The 22,371-nt window shown below is 42.5% G+C and overlaps 1 protein-coding gene across 1 annotated transcript; it reads right to left on the minus strand.

Annotated features, from left to right (window-relative positions):
• Positions 1-1,048: 1,048 nt before the first annotated feature.
• On the minus strand, positions 1,049-11,561 carry AQP11 (aquaporin 11). Its single transcript, XM_084895023.1, has 3 exons — positions 10,722-11,561; positions 4,346-4,462; positions 1,049-1,363 (listed from the first exon to the last, which is right to left on the minus strand). Exons 1-3 carry the CDS (start codon positions 11,344-11,346, stop codon positions 1,284-1,286), a joined length of 822 nt encoding a protein of 273 aa, XP_084751149.1. The 5' UTR covers positions 11,347-11,561; the 3' UTR covers positions 1,049-1,283.
• Positions 11,562-22,371: the final 10,810 nt, after the last annotated feature.

The following is a 22,371-nucleotide window of genomic DNA, read 5'->3' on the forward strand; positions in this document are numbered from 1 at the left end:
TCTGCTTTAAAATAGAAACTACTAAGGTGTGTATTTGTGAGTCCATGGTTGGCTGGCTGGCTGGCTGGCTGCCTTGCTGGGTGGCCTGCAGCCACAGTTCAGTCGGCAGGTGTAAACAGGGACTGTCCACAGCTGATCACCAAGCAGCACCTGAAGTACCTGGCAGTTTGTCACTTGCTTAATTGATTAAGCAAACAGATTTTATTTCACCCCATGTTTTTTTACTTCAGTTCTAACTCTGATAATGTAATTGCCTTTGCAGAGAAACACACCTAACCTTTTATGGCCAGAACTTTCATTAAAGTAGACCTCATACAATAAATAGGGGAAGATTTGAAGGTTCTTTAAGGCAAAAAACAAAAAACAAAAACAAAAAAACTAGTTAATTCCTAAATTTGCTTTTATAAAATAATGTTTTCTTCAAAATCTTTAATTTTCTTTTAGTCGTACTGATGACTGAGACTATTTTTTGTATTAAAGTAGACGTCCTCAAGATGGTGTTTGACTGTATTTGAACTTGGGCAGGGCAGCAAGGCTCCCTAGACTTAGTTTCCTTATCTGTAAAACAGATTAAAAATACATGCCCTACCTACTTTGATTAGGATCAAATGAGAGTGTGAAAAGGTTACATTTTGACTTTGTATGGGTGCTTTGTGTCATTATATACTATTAAAGAATAAAAACTTGCCTAAAGCTAGTGAGCTGCTCTATTTAGAGACAATATTTTATATTAGAATATATTTAAAATTTAGGAAACCCGGGGAATATGAGTGGGTATATAATCTGCTTCCAGAAGCAACTTTCCTATTGAAAAATGACACTGGGTATCATTGTGTGAGACATTGGCTGTAAAGGATCTCCTCCAGGTCTGAAAGCATGACTAGCGCTGTGGTTAAAATCCTGTTCATTCAGGAGACACTTGATATACACACTCCCTTTGGGCCTCCCATCACCTTCCTTTCCCTTCTCACCCAGTACTCTTTTTTTTTCTTTCTTTCCTCATCAAAATGAACAATTATCACTTGATTTATAGTTAATGTAGCAAGTCTCTGCTAGAAGCATTTAATTCACACTCAAAAAAACAAGTCTTAACAGAAATACAGGATGCCTCCTTTTCGTTGTAATTTTTAAGTCCCAGTGATGAAAACTAAGGCAGGCAGCTTCCTCAAAGGAAGTGCCATTGATGAGTCCAGGGCAGCCAGTGTGCTGAATCTGAGGAGACAAAGTCTTTGTCACGTCCAGCTGGACTGTCTTCTGACTTGGTCTGAGTCTTTTGGAACAGATTATTCCTTCTTAGTAGGTGTATGGTTGTTATACAGCCAGGGAAGAAACAAGCTGAATGTCAAAATCATCAACAATATACCTGAAAGATAAAACACAATAAAATAAAAACACATCTCTAAGGAAATTCATAATCACCAAGTAGGAATAATTTAAGATTATATGTACAATTATATACCTAGAGATTGGAAAGCAATGTTTAAAAGAATTAGCTACATCAATTCGACGTGAAATGTAGATCGTTTCTAAATCTGTTTCACATTGTTTTTCTTCAATCATGAGCCCTTAAAAACAATATGTACTTGGTGAAACCAGTAAGATCTAAACATAAAGGATAAACTAAATCTAAATAGTTGGGAATTCTAGTTTTGACTCCATTACTGACTTGCTGAGCAAGAAACTGGACTTGGTTCTCCATTTGCTCTTTAAAATGGCAACTGGTATCATCATACTTTTTTTTTTTTTTTTTTTTTGAAATGTAATGCTCTTCCCACATTTTTATTCATCTGTCATTTTATTCCACATGCATCTGTTTGAAGACCAAGTGTTAGAAATATGCATAAATGCCACCAACCAGGAAAAAAAAGTTGATGGTGTACCCATTATGTTAATTAAAGTCTACTCCCTTATTTTGTTCTTCTAAGAAATTGCTAAATTATCTAATTGCTAAATCTCAATGGTCCTGAATCATACTCTTGAGTAGTGATTTTCAACATTTTTCATCTCATTGCACACATAAACTAATTACTAAAATTCTGCAGCACACCAAAAAATACATTTTTTGCCAATCTGACAAAAAAGATAGGTATAATTTTGATTCATCCACACCAGATGCCTATAGTTATGTTAGCTGTTGTTTTTTCATTTGACAACCCTAAGGGAAAAGGTCATTAATGCATGTTTTATAAAATTCTGGCAGCACACCCATTGAAAATTGCTGCCCTCGCCCTGGCTAGGTAGCTCAGTTAGTTGGAGTGTCACCCCTTACACCGAAAGGTTGCTAGTTCAATTTCCAAGCAAGGCCTCGGTTGCACTCGTCATATATGGGAGGCAGCCGATCAATGTTTCTCTCACATTGATTTCGCTCTCTCTCTCTCTCTCTCTCTCTCTCTCTCTCTCGCTCTCGCTCTCGCTCTCGCTCTCGCTCTCGCTCTCTCTAAAAATCTATGGGGGGAGAGGGGAGGGAGAGGAGTTCACATCCTCAGATGAGGATTAGAAAAAAAGAAAGAAAAATTGCTGTCCTAAGGATGTTCTGGGAAAATAAAACAACTGAAAGCACTCTTGAGTTTTCACTTGGAATGATCAAAAAAGAACACTATATTAGATTATCTCCTCATTTTCTCATCAAATCTTAACCGTTAATAGCTTTTAAAGCTGTATCAAGCAAAATACCTAAAACAAAATTTTGGTTAATGATGAAATTTTAAAAGATATGAAAAAAAATCACATAATAGTAAATCTTCATTTTGAGTTCTTGTTTCTCTTCATAGCAGATATTGTAATTCCTTTAATGCCCTCTGCCATCTCCCCAAAACTAATTTAAAATGTTGTGACTATAAGACTATATAAAATTATTTCTCTAATTTATACCTATCATAGAATAAAAATTAGCAAATTACATTCGCTTATATGAAATGGGAATTCCATTTTAGGAAAAAGTTTTCAATGTAATGTCTTATTTTCTAGCTTTGACTTTATAAAGAAAATGTCAGATTTGGTGGATCGTAACAGGATTGTTCTGACATTGTTTTCATTTCAAGCCTTTGGTTGCAAAACAGACTCATCTTTTTAAAAATGTTAAGCTATCCAAATGCTAGCTAAACCTTAAGGTTTCCTGTTGTTACCAAATAAGGGTAATATAATATCAAATCTGCATGTGGCAAACATTCTTAATCTCAGTTAAAACTGGCTTAGAGCTTTAGGCCTAAGGATGTTAAGATAAAACACATTAACTACTGGAGACTTCCCTTTCAAGGCAGTGAGTGACTTGAGCACTCTACTCTAACCTGTTCCTCACTGAAAAGTCAACCAGTACCTACATGTCCCATTTGTCTGGAACTTCTTCATTAACTTTGGTAACATTTTAAACTTCTTAAAAATCAAAACTAGAGAAGATTTACCTTTAAAGCTTTTATTGGAAAATTAGCAATCTGCTGAACTAAAAAAAAAGGGCCACCAATATTAGCATTTTAAAATGCAGGTTTTCTCTGACATTCTCCATGTTTAGACCTACATATTAACATAATAGATACTACATGAAAGAATGGGAGGTAAATGGCAGGAGTCAAGTGTGAGGACTAGTCAAACCTGTGCCATTGTTCCCTTCTAAATGTACCCTTAAAACAGAAACAAACAAACAAAAAAATGGAACCAAACAAGAAACAAACCGCTAACTATAGATAAAAATAGGGATGAACTAATAGAAAGCCAGGTATCCTCACACTCATTTATAGTTATGAATTATAATCAAGCTTAAAACAAATGACTGATCAATAACATAAAGAAGTGCATATTATAACTACAGTTATTTTTTAACTTTCTTTGTTATTTGGCCCATCTGTATAGAGGAGTTTTATATATCTTCTCATCTAAAAAGAAGTAACAGTAATGAATCTTGTGGATTTTAAAACTGCTCATTACAGGTACACATTGCTTTATGAAATGCTTTTCTGCAACATGAGCCGAATGAACTAATAATATTTTATCTGGAGTTCACAAGTTTGAAAAAACTAATTTCTTTAGTAAAAAACAATACGTTTTTAATGAATTTAATGAAACTCTAGATATGAGGGCACTTTTTTTGCCCTCATATCTGAGAGTTTTTTTTAAAGTGGTATCATACTGTAACTGACTATCCTTAACTAGATAATTTTGTTTCTTTGAAGATAAAAACAGTTTTAAAAGATACTGCACAAGATAAACTTATTTCGGACATGTTAACTATCCTTTTTATTTGTTTTGTGTGCCTTCTCTGGCTTTAGAAATTGATGTGTTACAGTGACATTCCATATCATATTTCAAGATAAATTGATCTTTCAATCATATTAAATAAAAACATGCTTACCTAAAGAAGGAGCCAGCCAATATACTATAAAAAATTGAAGGAATGCTTCATCAAAACACTTGAAATGTAGTGAAAGTGCCAGAGCTGGATTAAATATAGCTCCTGTTAGACTTCCTCCTGTAATACATTTTAAACAGAGTGATACCAAACATTTTCTTGTAACTGAAAATAAAGGGGTTACTAAATGTGACTTCTGTTTTACATAGTTAAGTACAGTCACCCCTTGGTATCTATGGGGTATTGGTTCCAGGAGTCCCTGCAGATAATAAATCCATAATTGTCCAAGTCCCTTATATAAAATGGCGTAGGAGTTGCACATATATGCATACATACACATCCTCCCCTATACTTTGTCATCTCAAGATTACTTACAATATGTAATACAATCTAAATGCCATATAAATAGTTGTTTATTATATAGGGAATGACGCAAAAAAAGTGCACACAGTCAGTACAGACACAATTATCATAGTCCTAGCTACATAGTACATATCAGCAACAACATAATTTTTTAAGAATATTTTTGAGGTATGGTTGGTTGAATCCGTGGATTTGGAATTTATAGATTCGGAGCCTGTGGGGTTTCAAATATAGGAGCCGACTGGATTCTTACTCTATGATTTTTCTTTGTAGAATCACCTGTCATAGAGTATAAAAATAGATTATAGTATGCCAGGTACAAAAAGAAAAAAGAAAAAAGTCAGGTTATTAAGAAAGTTAATCCGGCCCTGCCTAGCATGGCTCAGTGATGAGAGCATCATTCTGTACCCCAGACGTCCAGTTCCTAGTCAAGGGCACCTAAGTGGGTTGCAAGTTTGATCTCCACCCCCAGTCAGGTAGGTATGGAAGGCAGTCAACTGATGTCTCTCTCTCTCACATCAATTTTTCTTTCTCCTCTCTCTTTCCTGTCTCTCCCTGCCCTCCCTTCCACTCTGAAAATCAGTGGAAGAATATCCTCACTCTTCAGATGAGGATAAAAAAGAAGAAAAGAAAGTGAACCCAATGCTTTTCCTATATATTATTGCAAATTGCACATTCAGAATGAATCTGCTCTATCGCTGTTCCTATAAGGTTTTATAAAACAGGAGATTTGGTTGCCCTTGACCGGTCAATTTAAATGAATAAATAATAAAAATAAAATGAAAATACATTAAAAAAATGGATTCAATACCTCAGGTTTCTCTTGTACACAGCATACTTTTGTGTAGAAAACAAAAAGTAAAATGGACCCAAGCATTATCATGAACTCCATTTTTACTTGTCAAGAAAGCCCTCAAGAAGCAAGTGAATGGTATGTAAATTACACCTCAGCAAAGTGGTTACAAAAAGTTTTGCCAAGAAGTGACTGAGGAGTCATGAACGATGAGCACAAGTTCTGTCAACTGCTTTTCAGGGTTCACGGTCTAGCCCTACCCCAGGGGATCTCTCTGACATGGGGCCTCGGAGTTCATCGTTCTTGCTGCACAGCAAGAAAGGAAAGGCAGAGGAGGAAGGACTGCCTGCTGGTCCAACAGTGCTCAGCAGAGCCCAGCTTTTCAAAACACACCCTAAGAGTATGCCCGAGAGGGACATTTCTGGTGGTTCTTCAACGAGGAAGCTTGGGCACACACAGCTGCCCCTGACTCAGCCCCAGAGATAAAGCCAATATTTTCACAGATCTTCTATCTATACACATCCTTATTGCATACTGTCTTCATAAAATGCAGCAAAGTAAAATGGGAAATTTAGTGACCTGTTCATAAGAATTCACCCAGATTTCACACTTGATAGGCTGAAATCCCTGAAGCTGTGTTGAGATGACGATGTTGAACAGTGACCCGAGTTCACTTGGCTAAGAGTTTTCTTCTAGCTCACTAGCCTCATTCATAGCATGATTCATATTTTAACTGGACAACCAAGCAGACATACCTGCATACAGGTTGTTTATAGTAGCAATAGGGAAAACCCACGTGCCCATTCATAAGAAAACAGCTAAGTACGCTAGTTTATTGTTAACTTGGAATGCCATTCAATATTTGGAAATAATGTGAGATCTCCGTATCCTTATAACCACCACCAAAAAAAGCAAACCACAGGAAGTAAGGTATGAAACTTTATGTTTACACAAACACATGTACTGGATTCTGTAGGGTCTTATCTATATATATATAATAAATGCACAGGAAACAAGTCTGAAAGGACACACAATTCATGCCCAGAGAGTTGCCTGGAGGGGAGAGTACACAGGGACGGGGAGGGGTAGGCAGGAGGATGGCAGGCAGAAGTCACTGTTAGTCTCACTGGTAGTGTCAGGGTTTTTTTTTGTTTTGTTTTTTTTTTACAAAAAGAACACATGTATTGTGTAATTAAACATGAATTATTTAAAAAGAAATCATGCACCAGGCATAGAACTAACAAAATGGCTTTGAAAAACAAGCTACTAATCATTGACATTTGAAAGGGAGAAATCTGCCAAAACCGGTTTGGCTCAGTGGATAGAGCGTCGGTCTGCGGACTGAAAGGTCCCAGGTTCGATTCCGGTGAAGGGCATGTACGTTGGTTGCGGGCACATCCCCAGTAGGGGGTGTGCAAGAGGCAGCTGATCGATGTTTCTCTCTCATCCATGTTTCTAACTCTCTATCCCTCTCTCTTCCTCTCTGTAAAAAATCAATAAAATATATTAAAAAAAAAAAAAAGTAGAAATCTTAACAACTTGAACAGGTATCAGGGCGAGCTGGCCAGCTGCCATGAAGAGTCTTGGAGGACAGCATAAGCTGAGTGAAGTCACCACAGTGAAAGGCTGAGTCCCAAATGTGGCAATTTTAGGCACTAATGTTTCTCAGCACTCCTGAAGGGAATCACATTCTCTGACAAAATGACCCTCTTAGAATCCCATAAGACTCGTGTAATCCAGAATGTCCATGAACTCATTTACAGTGGACTAGCCCTTACTAGTGACCAGAGTATTTGTAGCAGGTACTATGCTAAGAACTTGCATACATTATTCTATTCACAATTGGTAGACAGTATATTCATTTTAAAAATGAGGAAACTGAACCCAATTTAAGTATCTCTCCTAAGGAAACAGTCCAATTCCTCTTAACCATTCTCTTATAACTAGCGTAATATAAAGTGTCTTGAGCCCAGCTGATACGGCTCAGTGGCTGAGTGTGGAAGTGTCCAAGAGATCAGGGCCAATTCCCTGTCAGGGCACAGGCCTGGGCTGTGGGCTTCATCCCCAGCGTGGGAGGCAGCCAATCAAGGATTCTCTACTGATGTTTCCCTTCTTCTTGCAGAAATAAATAAAAACAACATTTTAAAAAATGTCTTGAACTTTTATTTGAACCTATTTTTCATCTTTAAATTAGCGCCTATTTCAGATGGTTATTGTATTAAAAATGAAAACATGTAAAAGGCTTAATTCCCTTCTCCACTGACAAAATCTTACATTCTTCATGAAAAACTCCTGAATTAAATAATAAAGTAAAGTCCTACAATTTCTTCAGATAATTTATTGTGCTTATTTTGAAAGTACTTAGACATTACATATGGAATACCCAGATATGTATTATTTCTTTTAAAAAAAAATATACTTTATTGATTTTTTACAGAGAGGAAGGGAGGATAGAGCTAGAAACATCGATGAGAGAGAAACATCGATCAGCTGCCAAGGTACATGCCCCTTACCGGAATCAAACCCAGGACCCCTCAGTCCTCAGGCCGAGGCTCTATCCACTGAGCCAAACCAGCTAGGGCTGTATTATTTCTTTCTGTGAGTTTTAAAAAGTAAATAAAATATTTGCTGATTCACTCATTCTGAAAATCCTTACTATTTTGTAGCAGGTGACACCATGCTAAGTCATGGTTATATGTTATAATGAATCAATTCTAGTCTCTACCCATAAAGTTTACTGTCTGGTGAAGGAAAACAGACATTATATCAGAAAACAAGTGTATAAAAATTCTACAAAGGAAATGAACAGGGGGCTGTAGTAAAGACAAATTGGATGTATAAACTAATTTTTTCCAACATAGAATTGAAAAATGAATACAGCCAAAACTGGTTTGGCTCAGTGGATAGAGCATTGGCCTGCAGACTGAAAGGTCCCAGGTTCGATTCTGGTCAAGGGCACTTACCTTGGTTGTGGGCACATCCCAGTATGGGGTGTGCAAGAGGCAGCTGATCGATGTTTCCCTCTCATCAATGTTTCTAACTCTCCCTCTCTGTGAAGGATCAATAAAATATATTGAAAAAAAGAAAAATGAATGCAGTTCTCTATTACTCTGTTCAATGAGCTAAAATTCCCCATATCTAAGTTAAGATTTTCTTGAAATTTATGTTAGTAATTGTATAGCTTTAACATGCTAATAGGTCACACAGCTTTTCCCTGCCACCTTTTTCGTCCTTTTTATTTGGGAAACCAATTAAGTACACAAGTGGTGATATCAGTGGTTTCAATTTGTGAATCCAGTGCAGGGTGCTAAATCAATAAACACACAATCAGACACTTGGTCACTGGCTATCCAACGAGCCTGTGGCTACAGTGCTGGACAGTTATGTTCTGTCTTAAAATATATAACCAGCTATTTTGATGTGACCTGTATTGATGGTGACTTCTGAGTGCCCTCAACTGGCAAAACATTTTGCAAGGGATGACCCTGTTTATATATGATGTTTCTGCTTTAGCTAAAACCTAAAATTTTAATAAGCAATTATTCACCAGCTCCTCAAATATACTTTATATCCTGCCCTCTTGCCTGTACCATTTATTTCCATCTATTTTTTAAAAAAGAAGGGTCCTAGAGTTAAAGAAAGGAAAACATTGCATTGCTGGTGTTCATTTTTACCCTGGGAGGGCAAGCATATGTTTAGTAGGAGTCCTCAGCTCAAGGTTTGCTTCTACTCCTATTTTAATGGGAAGATAAACTCTTACTACATATTTCCTCCAAAACATTTTATAATTCAGATATAGTCCCAATGAAGATACTTTGTTGTAATCTTTTAAAATGACACATTTCATCATTAAACTTTTCTTTTTGCATCTTATTTCAGTCAAGGTAAACAGATGGTTTACAAGAAATCAGATTTCTCAAGAGTTGTTTTTAAAAACCTTTAATTTCAAGCAAGTTTTAATTTTTTAATATTTTTATTGACTTCAGAGAGGGAGGAAGAGGGAGAGCGATAAAAACATCGATGAGGCTGAAACTGGTTTGGCTCAGTGGATAGAGCGTCGGTCTGCAAACTGAAAGGTCCCAGGTTCAATTCCGGTCAAGGATATGTACCTTGGTTGCAGGCACATCCCCAGTGTGGGGTGTGCAGGAAGCAGCTGGTCGATGTTTCTCATTGATATTTCTAGCTCTCTATCCCTTTCCCTTCCTCTCTGTAAAAAATCAATAAAATGTAAATTTAAAAAGATAATTGTTAAAAAAAAAATCTATGAGAATCATTGGTCAGCTGACTCCTGCATGCTCCCTACTGGGGGTCGAGCCCACAACCTGGGCATGTGCCCTTCACTGGAATCAAACCCGGGACCCTTCAGTCCGCAGGCCAACGCACTATCGACTGAGCCAAACCAGCTAGAGCCAAGTCTTAATTTTAAAGCATCTTTCTTGATTGGTCACTTAAAAGTTCATTTATTAGCCGAAACCGGTTTGGCTCAATGGATAGAGCGTCGGCTTGGGGACTGAAAGGTTCCGGGTTCGATTCCGGTCAAGGGCATGTACCTTGGTTGCGGGCATATCCCCAGTAGGGGGTGTGCAAGAGGCAGCTGATCGATGACTCTCATCGATGTTTCTAGCTCTCTATCTCTCTCCCTTCCTCTCTGTACAAAAACAATAAAATATATTTTTTAAAAAAGTTCATTTATTACTCAAGATGAATTATTGAGGAAATAAATTACTTTTAAGTAATTTTTTCAGGAAAAGAGCTAAGAAATAGAACTGTACTCTGCCACTCTTGCTACTAAACAGTCATGTAGCTTTAAGTTGGAAGGAACTTTTTAAGCCCAGGATCATCTTTCAGTGAGTGTCAGAAAAGATCTATACCAGGTTGGCTTGAGGCGAGAGGTAGCTGATAACGTATCTTCCTCTCTGCCATTGAAATAACCCCTTTGTAGGCTATTTGAGCCCTTGGCAATATCTCACGCGTTCTCAGTTTCAGCACCTGAAGTGGCTCCTTTTTCTGAGTGTCCAAAAATGGACTGAATGGAGGAACACTATGTTGGCCCTACCGGTAAAAAGAACAAGAGTCCCGCTAAAAATGGCTAGAATAACGGGGATACTAGTACTGACATCCCAGAGGTTCGGGGGTTTTCAAATACACTTCCTGGTAAAGCGCTCAGAGCCTCGGATCACAGAGGTGCGGACCAGCCGAGCGTTGGGTGGGAATAACACAAACCTGCATAGACCAGAAAGGTGATGAGTGCCGCCAGCATGTGGATGCGGAGCTTGGCTCGGACCTCCTGGCAGTGCAGCAGGACGCTGTGGAAGATGAAGGAGCAGATGGCCTCGACGACGATGGCTTTGGGCAAGTCGACGTGGATGGGGTTCCTGCAGGCGAGGCTCCTCTCCCCGACATGATAGCCGGTCAGCCCCAGGCCCCACAGGGCGCCGACGCAGTACCTGCTGCCCAGGGCGGCGACCAGCTGCGCCAGCAGCCGCGCCGCGCCGGCCTCGGGGGCCATCTCCCCCAGCAGCATCTGCATCATCACCCCGCACGGGTTGCTGGACGTGCCCGCCAGCGTCAGGCCGTGCACCAGCGAGAAGAAGTAGGTGAGCGTCAGCGGCCAGGTGGGGTGGCCCGGCTCCTGCTCGCCCATCAGCTGCAGCTCGTGGGTGCAGAAGCAGAGCTGGAAGGTGGCCAGCCCCTCCAGGACGAAGGCGTGGGCCGCGGGCCCGTGCACGTGCCGCCGGAGGAGCCCGCGGGCCAGCGCCACGGACAGCACGACGGTCAGCATCAGGCCCAGCGACGTGCAGGTGTCCTGCGCCTCGGGCCACAGCCCGCGCTGCGCCGCCGCCGGCATGGCTCGCTCCCCTCCCGGCTGGGCTCGGCTGGGCTGCGGGTCGGCGCGGCGGCGGCAGCGGCGGGCGGTGTGTGGGATCGAGTCCCGAGTCCGAAGTCTGCGGCCCCGCCCCCGGCGCCGGCCCTCGGGGCGGGCGGACTCCAGACCGGCGAGCGGCCCGCGCGTCACCGCAGGGCTCCGCCCCCCGCGCCCCGGCCCCGCTCCCCGCCGAGGTGCCGGACCCGAGCCGGAGGGCAAGGGGGGCGGCGGCTCCGCTAGGGCACCGGCGGAGGGGCCAGGGGTCAAGGGTGAGCCTCAGGGCCGCGCACACACCCTGTCCCTGCCCCCCCCCCCCCCTCTCTCTCTCACTCTCTCTCTCACTCTCTCCGCGCCGGTGGGTGCGGGGAGCGGGGGACGCCGCCCGGGACCACTGCGCGTGCGCGGCGGCCGGGCCCCGCGGCGCCGGGGGGACCTCAGCGCTGGGGGTGCAGGTGCAGGTGCGCCCCGCGGGGCGCGGGAGGGTGAGCCGCCACCACGGTTTGACAGTTGCTTTGCAGCAAGGAAACTGCGGGTTTTTACTACCCGCTTTCTAAAGCTGGAAAGCCGCCAGGCTGGAAAGACACCCAAAGATCACCTTGACCAACCACCGGTTTTTTTTTATTACTAATGGGGCGACGGAGAGGACGGGAGGTGAGGGAAGTGCAACGCAGCGGCTGCATGGGGGGGGTGGTTGTGCGGCAGTGGACTTCGGAGAAGAGCGAACCAGCCTTTGACCCGTGAATAAGGGCATGCAGCTCGATTATCTCCTTGATAATCAAGCTAGTTTTCCTCATCTGCCTCACAGAGCTGTGGGGCATGGGACCCCCCTCGGGGGGATTGGTTTGCAGCCCGGAGCCCAGCAACCAGGAAGAGTCCAGGAAGTGCGAGCCTAAAGGTGAAAGTGCAGGTCTGATGGGGCCCAAGTCTAGTTTCAGTTTTGCAAGATGAAGAGAGCTCTGGGGTGATGAATGGGGTGATGGTTGCACAATAATGCGAATGTGTTACAGGTGCAAAGTTCGTGCACCCGATGCTTTAAAAGAAAAGCCAATATTCCAGCCGGAGTGAAGAAGGGTTCATTGATCGAGAAGGCTCCAACCGAGAAGATGGGAGAAATAATCTTCAAATCCATTTAAGAGAGCCCCAAATTCAGGCTGCCTTATCTGTCAAGGGAAGGAAGGAGTGGCGATGCAAGCGGTGGTTTCCTCCCCTTCCCTACCCTCCGAAGAGAGCTGGAGAGCTGGGCTCTGAAAAGGAGTCCGAGGAAGAGCTGGGCATCTCCAGATCGCTTTGATCCAGTCTCTGGTTGAGCCCCTCAGATCTGAGTCCAGGTGTGGAGATTCCAGTAAATCTTTGATAATCAGTCATTATTTCCCACACCTTACAGAAAGGCCCCTGGGCAAGGAGCTGCTGGGGCGAACACTCAAGCCTCCAGCAGAATTCCTTTGGTTAATTAGCATATTTGAGGCAGGTGCTTTTAACCAGAGGCTCTGAGAGAAATGCAGGGTAAGAATAAACACAAAGCATTTCACTCTGTTACAAATGTGCTTAATATCACTAAACTGTACACTTAAAAATGGTTACGATGGTAACTTATGTGTATTTTACTACAATTTTAAGTTTTCTTTTTAAGGGATGAGCTAGCAAGTTAAACAAGACATGAATAAACCTTAAATGTGTATTACTAAGTGAAAAATCTGAAAGACTACAAATAATGTGATTCTATTTATAGACTTCTAGAAAAGGGAACTATAGAGGCAGAAAATAGGAGGGAGAGAAGGGTTGAAAAGATTAAGCATGGGGGATACTTTATGGTGGTAACACTATTTTGCATAATACTGTAAGGGTGGATATATGACACCATGCATTAATGTAGGCAAATTAAAAAAAAAATTTAGGAGATTCCCAAAATGGAATAAAAGTTGGAACAAAGTAATACACATTATAAATGTGTGAACCAACCTCATGGAAGGGAGAAAATATGCCTATTTATAACTTGGGGATGAGTGGAGTCAGTAAAGCTAGATGCAGCCTTCTGTACTGCATCCCAGTTGAAAACTTGTCTATCCGCAGGGAAAAGGCTAGAATGATCCAGGTGGTGATGAACTAGAGTTGGAGATGTCACTATGACCTCATGGTTAGCTGAATACTGATACAGGCAGTTACATACAGAACTATTTATAGATGTTTGTGTGTGTGCTATGGTATATACACATACAGTATTTCCTTACTCTGATACCTGGAAGAGCTTAGCAGGTGGATACCCTGGTAGCAAAGAGCACACCGAGTGCCCAGATCTTGGTTTCTTTTCTCTTCTTTTCTCTTCTCTTCTTTTCTCTTCTCTTCTCTTCTCTTCTCTTCTCTTCTCTTCTCTTCTCTTCTCTTCTCTTCTTTTCTTTTCTTTTCTTCCCTTTCCCTTTTCCTTTCCTTTCTTTTCATTTCCTTCCTTCCTTCCCCCCCTCCCTTTTTTTTTTTTTTTTATAAGCAAAAATTTATTTAGAATGTCACAGAGGTGGAAAAAACAAGTTACAGAGACTAAAGAAGGGCCCTTGGAGCTTAGGAGAAAGAAAGGCAAAGAAAACTGTCCTGGGGGAAGGTGAGGGGCAAAAGCATGGAAGAGAGAGAGAAAGAGAGAGAGGAGAGAGAGAGAGAGAGAGAGAGAGAGAGAGAGAGAGAGAGAGAGAGAGAGAGAGGAGAGAAAGGAACAGACAGAGGGAGGCATTGAGTCCTTTGTCTTGAGGGTTTTATCTCCAGATCTTGGTTATACCATTCTCCAATAAAAGGATCCAGGAATGACTGTTTCAATGACCAAGACAGGAAATATGCAAGGTGAACCTGGAGCATCTGGTAGTGCTAGAAAGTCTTAAGAAGGAACATTTAAAAGATGTAGTAGGTATGTCAAAGGGACACAGGAGCCAACTGAAAGAGTTGGCCAAAGCTGGACAATTTGAGCAACAAAATAAAGTGGTATTGGATTATAACCCAAAGTATAAATTAAAAATCCATGAAGCATATTGATATAGATAAATCATAGAACGAGTAAACAAATTAACATGAGAGAGTATAAAAATCTCCCATGAAGAAGAATTTTAAGAAATTTACGTGGATACTCTGTTTTCAAGGAGGCTGAGCACAGCTCCTCACTGTTAACGTTAAGTGCAGTTTCTGCATATTGATTCCTTCCAAAGAGAACAGTATGGAAAGAGTGGTTTTGTAGTGGAGAAACCTGACAAACATGACCTCACCCAAGTGATCAAGGTTAACATGCACAGTGATATCATGTTGGTAGTATGTGACCTTGATATAATGTAATGAAAATGGCACTTCTGTGACCTTCCTTTCCTTTTTAAAAAAATATATTTTATTGATTTTGTACAGAGAGGAAGGGAGAGAGGTAGAGAGTTAGAACATCGATCAGCTGCCTCTTGCACACCCCCTACCGGGGATATGCCCGCAACCAAGGTACAGGCCCTTGACCGGAATCGAACTCAGGACCCTTTAGTCCCCAAGCCGATGCTCTATTCATTGAGCCAAACTGGTCTTGGCTGTGACCTTCCTTTCCAACACACATAACCCCAATCTAATTATGAGAAAAACATCAGACAAATACCAGTTGAGGGACATTCTGTAAAATACTGGGTCAATACTCCTTAAAATTGTCAAGGCCATAAAACATAAGGGAACTCTGGCCCTGGCTGGTGTGGCTCAGATGGTTGGAGTGTTGATCGATGCACCAAAAGTTCTCAGGTTTGATTTCCTGTCAAGGCACATATCCAGGTTGTGTGTTCAATCCCTGGTTAGGGTGATACGGGAGGCAACCAATTGATGTTTCTCACTTCTCTCTCTCTCTCTCTTTCTCTCTCTCTCTCTCTCTCTTTCTACCCCCCCCCCCCCCCCCCAGTTCCCACCCTTTCACTCTCTCAAATTATATCTATGTGTGGGAAGTCTGGGAAACTGACATAGCCAAAGGGAGCCTAAGGAGATATGATGATTAAATGTAATCTAATGTAGTATCTTGGATGGAATCCTAGGACAGCTAAAGGACATTAGGTAAAAATTAAGGAAATCTGAATAAAATATGGACTGTAGTTAATATTAACATAGATGCATTAATTATAACCACTGTTCCATACTAATGTAAGATGCTAATAATATAAGGGAAATAAAAATAAGGGAAAACTGGAGATAAGATATATAAGAACTCTTGGTACTACATTGCAATTTTTCTGTGAACCTGTAACTTTTGTGTGAGTTTTTCTATAAGTATTTTAAATTTAAAAAGCTTATTAAAATAATAAATAAAATACTATCACACAAAATAAAACCCTCACCTGAAGATATTTTCCATTTTTTTTTTAAGAGAGTGGAAGAGAGAGGGAAAGTCAGAGAGAAATATCGATGTGAGAGAAACACATCGATTGGTTGTCTTTTGCATGCGCCCTGACCAGGCCCCTTGACTGGAATCAAATCCTTAGGTCTGCAGGCCGATGCTCTGTCACTCTTAACTTTTTTAATAGAATTTGAAACACCACATAGTTTCAGCAGAACTTGAGGTGGCTCTGGTGATTTTGACATGACAAGCGATGGTGAAGACATAGCATAGTCCAGGAAGAAAAGGCCTCCGCATAGGACTTGAGTAGCTTGGGGCCGGCACTTGGGACACCTGCGGAGTGCTGGGGCAGGTCCGAGGCCTGTCTGCTCTGGGAGCTTCACAGAGGCAGAGGTCTCTCCTGGAGCCAGAGAAGAGCAGGCCGGAAGGAAATAGTAGTGAAGACAGCTGCTGCCCCGTGCACTTGGCGCTTTATAAAACAATTTGGGGGAAAACAGGAAAGTTGGCTTTGCTGCGGAATGATGGAAGCAGAGCCAGCGAAGGACTGTTTTGCGACTATTGTTGCAGTCCTTTATTTGCTGATGCCTGAAAAGTGAGACTTATTGTCAAGATATTATACATCTCTCTAAAACCTGATAAATATAAAATGTAAATATAAAAACATATAAAATATGCCCCACCCAATGCAACTTAATGGCCTGAGTCAGAGTACTTTTTATTTTATTTATTTATTTATTTATTATTATTTTTTTTCCAGAGTACTTTTTAAAGATTAAAATAAAGTACGAAGTTGCAGAATTCCCTTTTAATATACCTGATCTATTAGAAATACAAGCCTCAACCAACTGGTTTTTCAACTTCCCTTTATCGCTAATGATGGGACTGTAGTTTGAACGTATGCCTAAATGTCTAGCTTTGAATTTAACTGGACAAACCTGATTCTTGCCAGGATTATCAAGTCTTTGAATTTTAATGATGGGAGCCATGTCCTTCTGAATTTCACTCCACCTAACTTCCTATTCTCTGTTCCCTTCCTGATGCTTATCGAGCTATTTCATCTTTGCTCCAATTTCTCTTATAGTGTGTATTATTATGACTGGCTCTTCTATGTTAAAAGTGGTCTTTGTGTTTTGGTTTTTTTTCTTGTTTTGCTTTTTTTTCAGTAGGATTAATTCTTCCCTTACCTCTAGACGAGAATCTGTCAAGACATACCCTAACCAAAGAACAAGGCTTGTTCTATGATGACCGTGGATAGAATGACTAAATACTAGGCTCTTAGCACTGTGGAGCCTTCATTCATTCAACAAATACTCAGAATCAGTTAGGTGCCAGCCAGTGTGCTCCGCTCTGTAACACAGCGATGAATAAACGCTGTCCCTTTGCTCTTGGCGCTTAAGCTATTGAGAAAGACAGGATAATATTGAACAGTGATTATGTATTATGCATGCTATGCTGTCATCCCTAAAACGATGTTTTTTAATCTTTTTTAGGAAGGGAGGGGTAGTCATAGACCTCTTGAATTTGATCAATGTCATGGACACTTGCCTCAGAAAACAAACATACTCCAAAAACTTGCCAATAATTTCAAGCCCTGCCATGAACTCTGGGTTTAGTATTCCTACCCTATATAGGGTAACACCCAAGTCAGATGAAACCCGAAGAAGCAGAAATTCTAAGATATGGGGGGCAGGGGGAATGAAGACTAATGGCTGAGGAGTAGCAGCAGTAAGAATGGAAAATCATTTCCCATGGCTTTATCTCACAGGTGTTATCACCAGCTAACATGCATACTAATTAATGTTTCCAGGAATAATCCACTACCGAGGACCCAATGCCCCACAAGTGAACTTTGCCCTCCCCCAGGAGAACACTAAGAAGCTACCAACTCATTCACCTTTGCTCTAGTGCGGACCCAATAGGACGCGTGGTAAGAGGTGCCAGAAATGAAAACTAGGCAGGGGGAGGGGGAGGAATTACTGGGGTTTTGTGACTGTGCTTTTTACATAGTTGTGTGGGATGGCAGGAAGCCTTCTCTGATCAGGTGATATTCGAGCGGAATCTGCAGAAGTAGGGGAGCAAACCGATGGGGTATCTGGGAGAGCATTTCAGGCCGAGGGAGCCTTGGAAGGGAGGAGGCCCGGGGGCTGAGCAGAGCGGGTAAGGTGGCTGGGGAATGAGGTCAGAGAGGGAGTGGAGGCTTGTGTGGCTGGACTCCCAGGACCAGGGAGAAGGGAGAAGCAGAATTTGAGGGCACCGGACCGTGACAGGATCACAGCATGCTGTTCGTGGAGCCCAGGGGGAGGGTTGTTTGCGTTGTTATAGCCACTACTGCACTAATTCTCTTTAAAAAAATATATATTTTTGTATCGATTTTCTACAGAGAGGAAGGGAGAGAGATAGAGAGTAAGAAACATCGATGAGAGAGAAACATCGATCAGCTGCCTCCTGCGCACTCCCCAGTGGGGATGTGCCCCCAACCAAGGCACACGCCCCCTGACTGGAACCCAACCTGGGACCCTTCAGTCCACAGGCCGAGGCTCCATCTGCTGAGCCAAACCGGCCAGGGCCTACTGCACAGATTCTGCAGTGGAGGGGCGTTAGCCATAATCCGATAATGTGGCGAGGCTTCCCAAGCCTCACCTGACCAGGGTAAGGGTTCCTGTGTGTGTGATGGGATGGGGCCAGGGAACTGAAAAACAGTGGGGAATACCGAGGAAAGGGAACAGAGCACGGAAGAGGAGGATGGCTCAAGTGGAACGAGCTGAGAAAGGGCGGAGGGTCAGGAAAGGGGAGGACGGAACTGTTTGCTAAGTGGCCACTCTTTGCCCAGATGCCTACATGTATGTTTTAATTCGGTTTTAAAGTCGTACGAAGAGATGGGTGTTATTCTCCCCATTTTACAGGTAAGAAAATAACTTGACAAGCTAGAAACTAGGAGGAGAAGGCAGTTTCATTGTTTTGTCTTCAGTTCTTACCTGCTTTCTTATGTTGCTGAACTGATTTATTCATAATACTACATGTGGGGAAACAAAAGGATGTTCCAGGTAGGAAGACAGCAGAAGGATAACGAGGTGGAAGGCTAGTAAGAAATGGTGAATTCTGGGCTCTCCTCCATTACACACCTGGCCTTACAAAAAAAGGCCACTAGATGGCAGCAGCATCTCACCCGTTGGTTGGGCTCCGGAGACATGCTCCAGGGCCAACTGCTGGCAGTACAAAAATATTGAATAAAAGTACTGTGTCAGGACCAACTTAACCAGAAATTCTTATCAAGAGCCAGAATAAAGGCCCCAAATTCGCAGAACTATGCCTATTCACGTGCATTGGGAGCTTGACATTTGCCTCTAAATAAACATAATTAAAAAGCAACAGCAGCCCAAACGGTTTGGCTCAGAGGATAGAGCGTCAGCCTGCGGACTGAAAGGTCTATGGTTCGATTCCGGTCAAGGGCATGTACCTTGGTTGCGGGCACATCCCCAGTAGGGGGTGTGCAGGAGGCAGCTGGTCAATATTTCTCTCTCATTGATGTTTCTAGCTCTCTATCCCTCTCCCTTCCTCTCTGTAAAAAAAAAAAAAAAAAAAAAAAAAAAATCAATAAAACAACAAAAAGCAACAGCACCATTCCCAACGCTGTGTGGGAGTTATGTGAAGTGGTAGAAAGCAGTGGTCAAATTTTCATTTGGGATGTCAGAGGGATCTGTGTTAAAATTCCAGCTATGAAATTTAGCTGCACGGTATTAGGCAAGTGAAAATCTAAGCTCATTTAGCATCTTTTATTCAACCCCTTGGGTTTATTGTAATATTAAGTAGCACAAAGAGCTCTTAGTGAAGGGCCTGACACCAATCAATAAACTGTAGCCACGTTGATAGCAAAAAAAACAAAAAAACACAATTAAAAGATGGGCAAGGGACTTGAAAAGACATTTCTTCAAAGAGGATTTACTTAGGCCACCTGATATATGAAAAGATGCTCAATACCAGAGGATCAACAGGGAAATGCAAATCAAAACCACAAAAGATATCAGCTCATACCTGCCAGGATGACTATTATAAAAACGAGCAGAAGGTGATAGTGAGGATATGGAGAAATGGAACCCTTGTACATTGTTGGTAATAATGTAAGAGGATCCAGCTGCTATGGAAAATAGTATGGAGGTTCTTCAGCAAATTAAAAATAGAACTAGCATATGATCCAGCAATTCCACATCTGGGTATGTATCCAAAAGAATTGAAAACAAGATCTTAAAGAGCTATTTACATTTCCGTGTTCACTGCAGGATTATTAACAATAGATCAGACATGGAAACTACCTAAATGTGCATCAAGGAGTGCATAAAGAAAAATGTGGTGCCCTAGCCAGTTTGGCTCAGTGGATAGAGCATCGGCCTTGCGGACTGAGGGGTCTCAGGTTCGATTCTGGAAAAGGGCACGTGCCCGGGATTGTGGGCTCCATCCCCAGTAGGGGGCGTGCAGGAGGCAGCTGATCAATGATTCTCTCTCATCATTGATGTTTCTATCTCTCTCTCCCTCTCCCTTCCTCTCTGAAATCAATAAAAATGCATATTAAAAAAGAAAAATGTATATATAAAATGGAATATTATTCAGCCTTAAAAAGGAAGGAAACCCTACCATTTGTGATAACAAGGATGAACCTGGAAAACATTACACTCTATGAAATAAGCCAGTATCAGACAGACAAATACTGTATGATTCCCCTTATATGAGGTATCTAAAAGAGTCAAACTCACCCTGGCCAGTTTGGCTCAGTGGATAGAGTGTCAGCCTGTGGACCAAAGGGTTCCGAGTTTGATCCCGGTCAGGGGCACGTGCCTTGGTTGCAGGCTCCTTGGGCCCTGGCACTGGTTGGAGGCAACCAATCGATGTGTTTCTCTCACATCGATGTGTTTCTCTGACATCGGTGTGTTTCTCTCTGTCTTTCCCTCTCTCTTCCATTCTCCCTAAAAATCAATGGGAAAATATCGAATGAAGATTTAAATAAATAAATAAATAAGTAAGTAAAATAGTCAAACTCACAGAAGCAAAGACTAGAATGGTGGCTGCCAGGGGCTGGGAGGAGGGGAAATGAGGAGCTGCTGTTCAGCGGGTACAAAGTTTCAGTTACGTTAGCTGAATAAATTCTAAAGATCTAGTATAAAAATAGTGCCTGTAATTAATAGCAATGCAAAGCATCGTGTTGTTGTTCTGTTTCTGTTTTAAGTCTGCTGTCTGGAGTCCCAGCCTGAGAATTCTGATTTAGTTGTCTGGGGTGCAGCATGGTCTTTGAGGATTTTTAAAGCTCTCTAGATGATTCCAGTCTGCAGCCAGAGTAGAGAAAAACTTCTCTGGACCAGCACCCTCACTGTCCAGACGGCAAAGAGAGGCCCAGACGAAGTGAAGGGACTTGTCCGGTAAAATGAGATAAGTAACTTCAACCGAGGTCTCCTGACTCTCAGTCCTGGGCTCTGTCTCCCACACGGCGCTGCCTCAGGCTCACCTTCTGTGCTTCCACACGAACGCTCTGCCCCAATCAAATTGTCTCCTGTTATTCTCCCCGAGCACCCGGGGTAACTCCTGTGTCAAACCCACAGCAATACAAGCTGCCATTGGAGTGCCTGTCATGTGCCAAACACGGAGCAAGCCACTTACACGTGGTATCGCTAACCCATGCACGCTCCCAAGGAAGGAGTGAGGACCCCGCTGCGAGAGGAGGAAGCAGATACTCAGAGACGCTCAGGGGCCAGCGGACGGCCCGGCCAGCCAGGAGAAGCCAGAATCTGACGCAGGTCCGCTGGACTCCAAAGCCCGGCTCTTCCGCTGCACTCACTGCCATCTGCTCCTTCCCCACCTTCCCTTCTGGATTGTTTCTCCAAGAACCAGCTCTAGTTCCACTGCCTCCCCCACAGCCCGTCCACCTACACCACAGGGATCTTTTTATTCACTCAGCGTTCCTGGCATGAATCACTCGCATTAGCCGTTTGGCAAAGTCTACCTCATGTGGGAATTTATTTTGTCATGTGTATGACCCGTTTCCTTCTCCATGGGTCTGGGGAGGAGGGGGGGGCCTTCCTCTAACTGTATTTCTTTTTCTTTTTTAAAATATATTTTATTGTTTTTTTGTTTTTGTTTTGTTGTTTTTTTGGTGTGTGTGTGTGTGTGTGTGTGTGTGTGTGTGTATGTGTGTGTGTGTGTTTTACAGAGAAGAAGGGAGAGTGATAGAGAGCCAGAAATATTGATGAGAGAGAAACATCGATCAGCTGTCTCCTGCACACCCCCTACTGGGGATGTGCCCGCAACCAAGGTACATGCCCTTGACCGGAATCGAACCTGGGACCCTTGGGTCCACAGGCCGACGCTCTATCCACTGAAGCAAACCGGCCAGGGCTCTAACTGTTTCTGTCCTGGTTCTGTGGCTGTTTCAAGACATGGTGATACCGTAAGATCCTAACACCTGTCTTCTGTGAGACTCCTTCCCTGGGGACTGTCAGCCCAGGCGAAGCTGGAAGTCTGAGCTGGGAAGGGTGGCGCTTCCTTCAGGCTGAGGTGTGTGGGGATATTTACAAATGGGCCTGAAGGTGTCAGTAGAAAGCCCAGTTTTGAGAGTGTGAGAGCCTCAGATGAACTGAAAACCTCAGGCTGGAAAGAGTTTTTCTCATTTTAGCCATCAGCCTAAATCTAGAATA

The sequence above is a fragment of the Pipistrellus hanaki genome, assembly GCF_964339955.1.
Source record: "Pipistrellus hanaki genome assembly, chromosome: 9".
In the NCBI taxonomy this organism is placed as follows: Eukaryota; Metazoa; Chordata; class Mammalia; order Chiroptera; family Vespertilionidae; genus Pipistrellus; species Pipistrellus hanaki.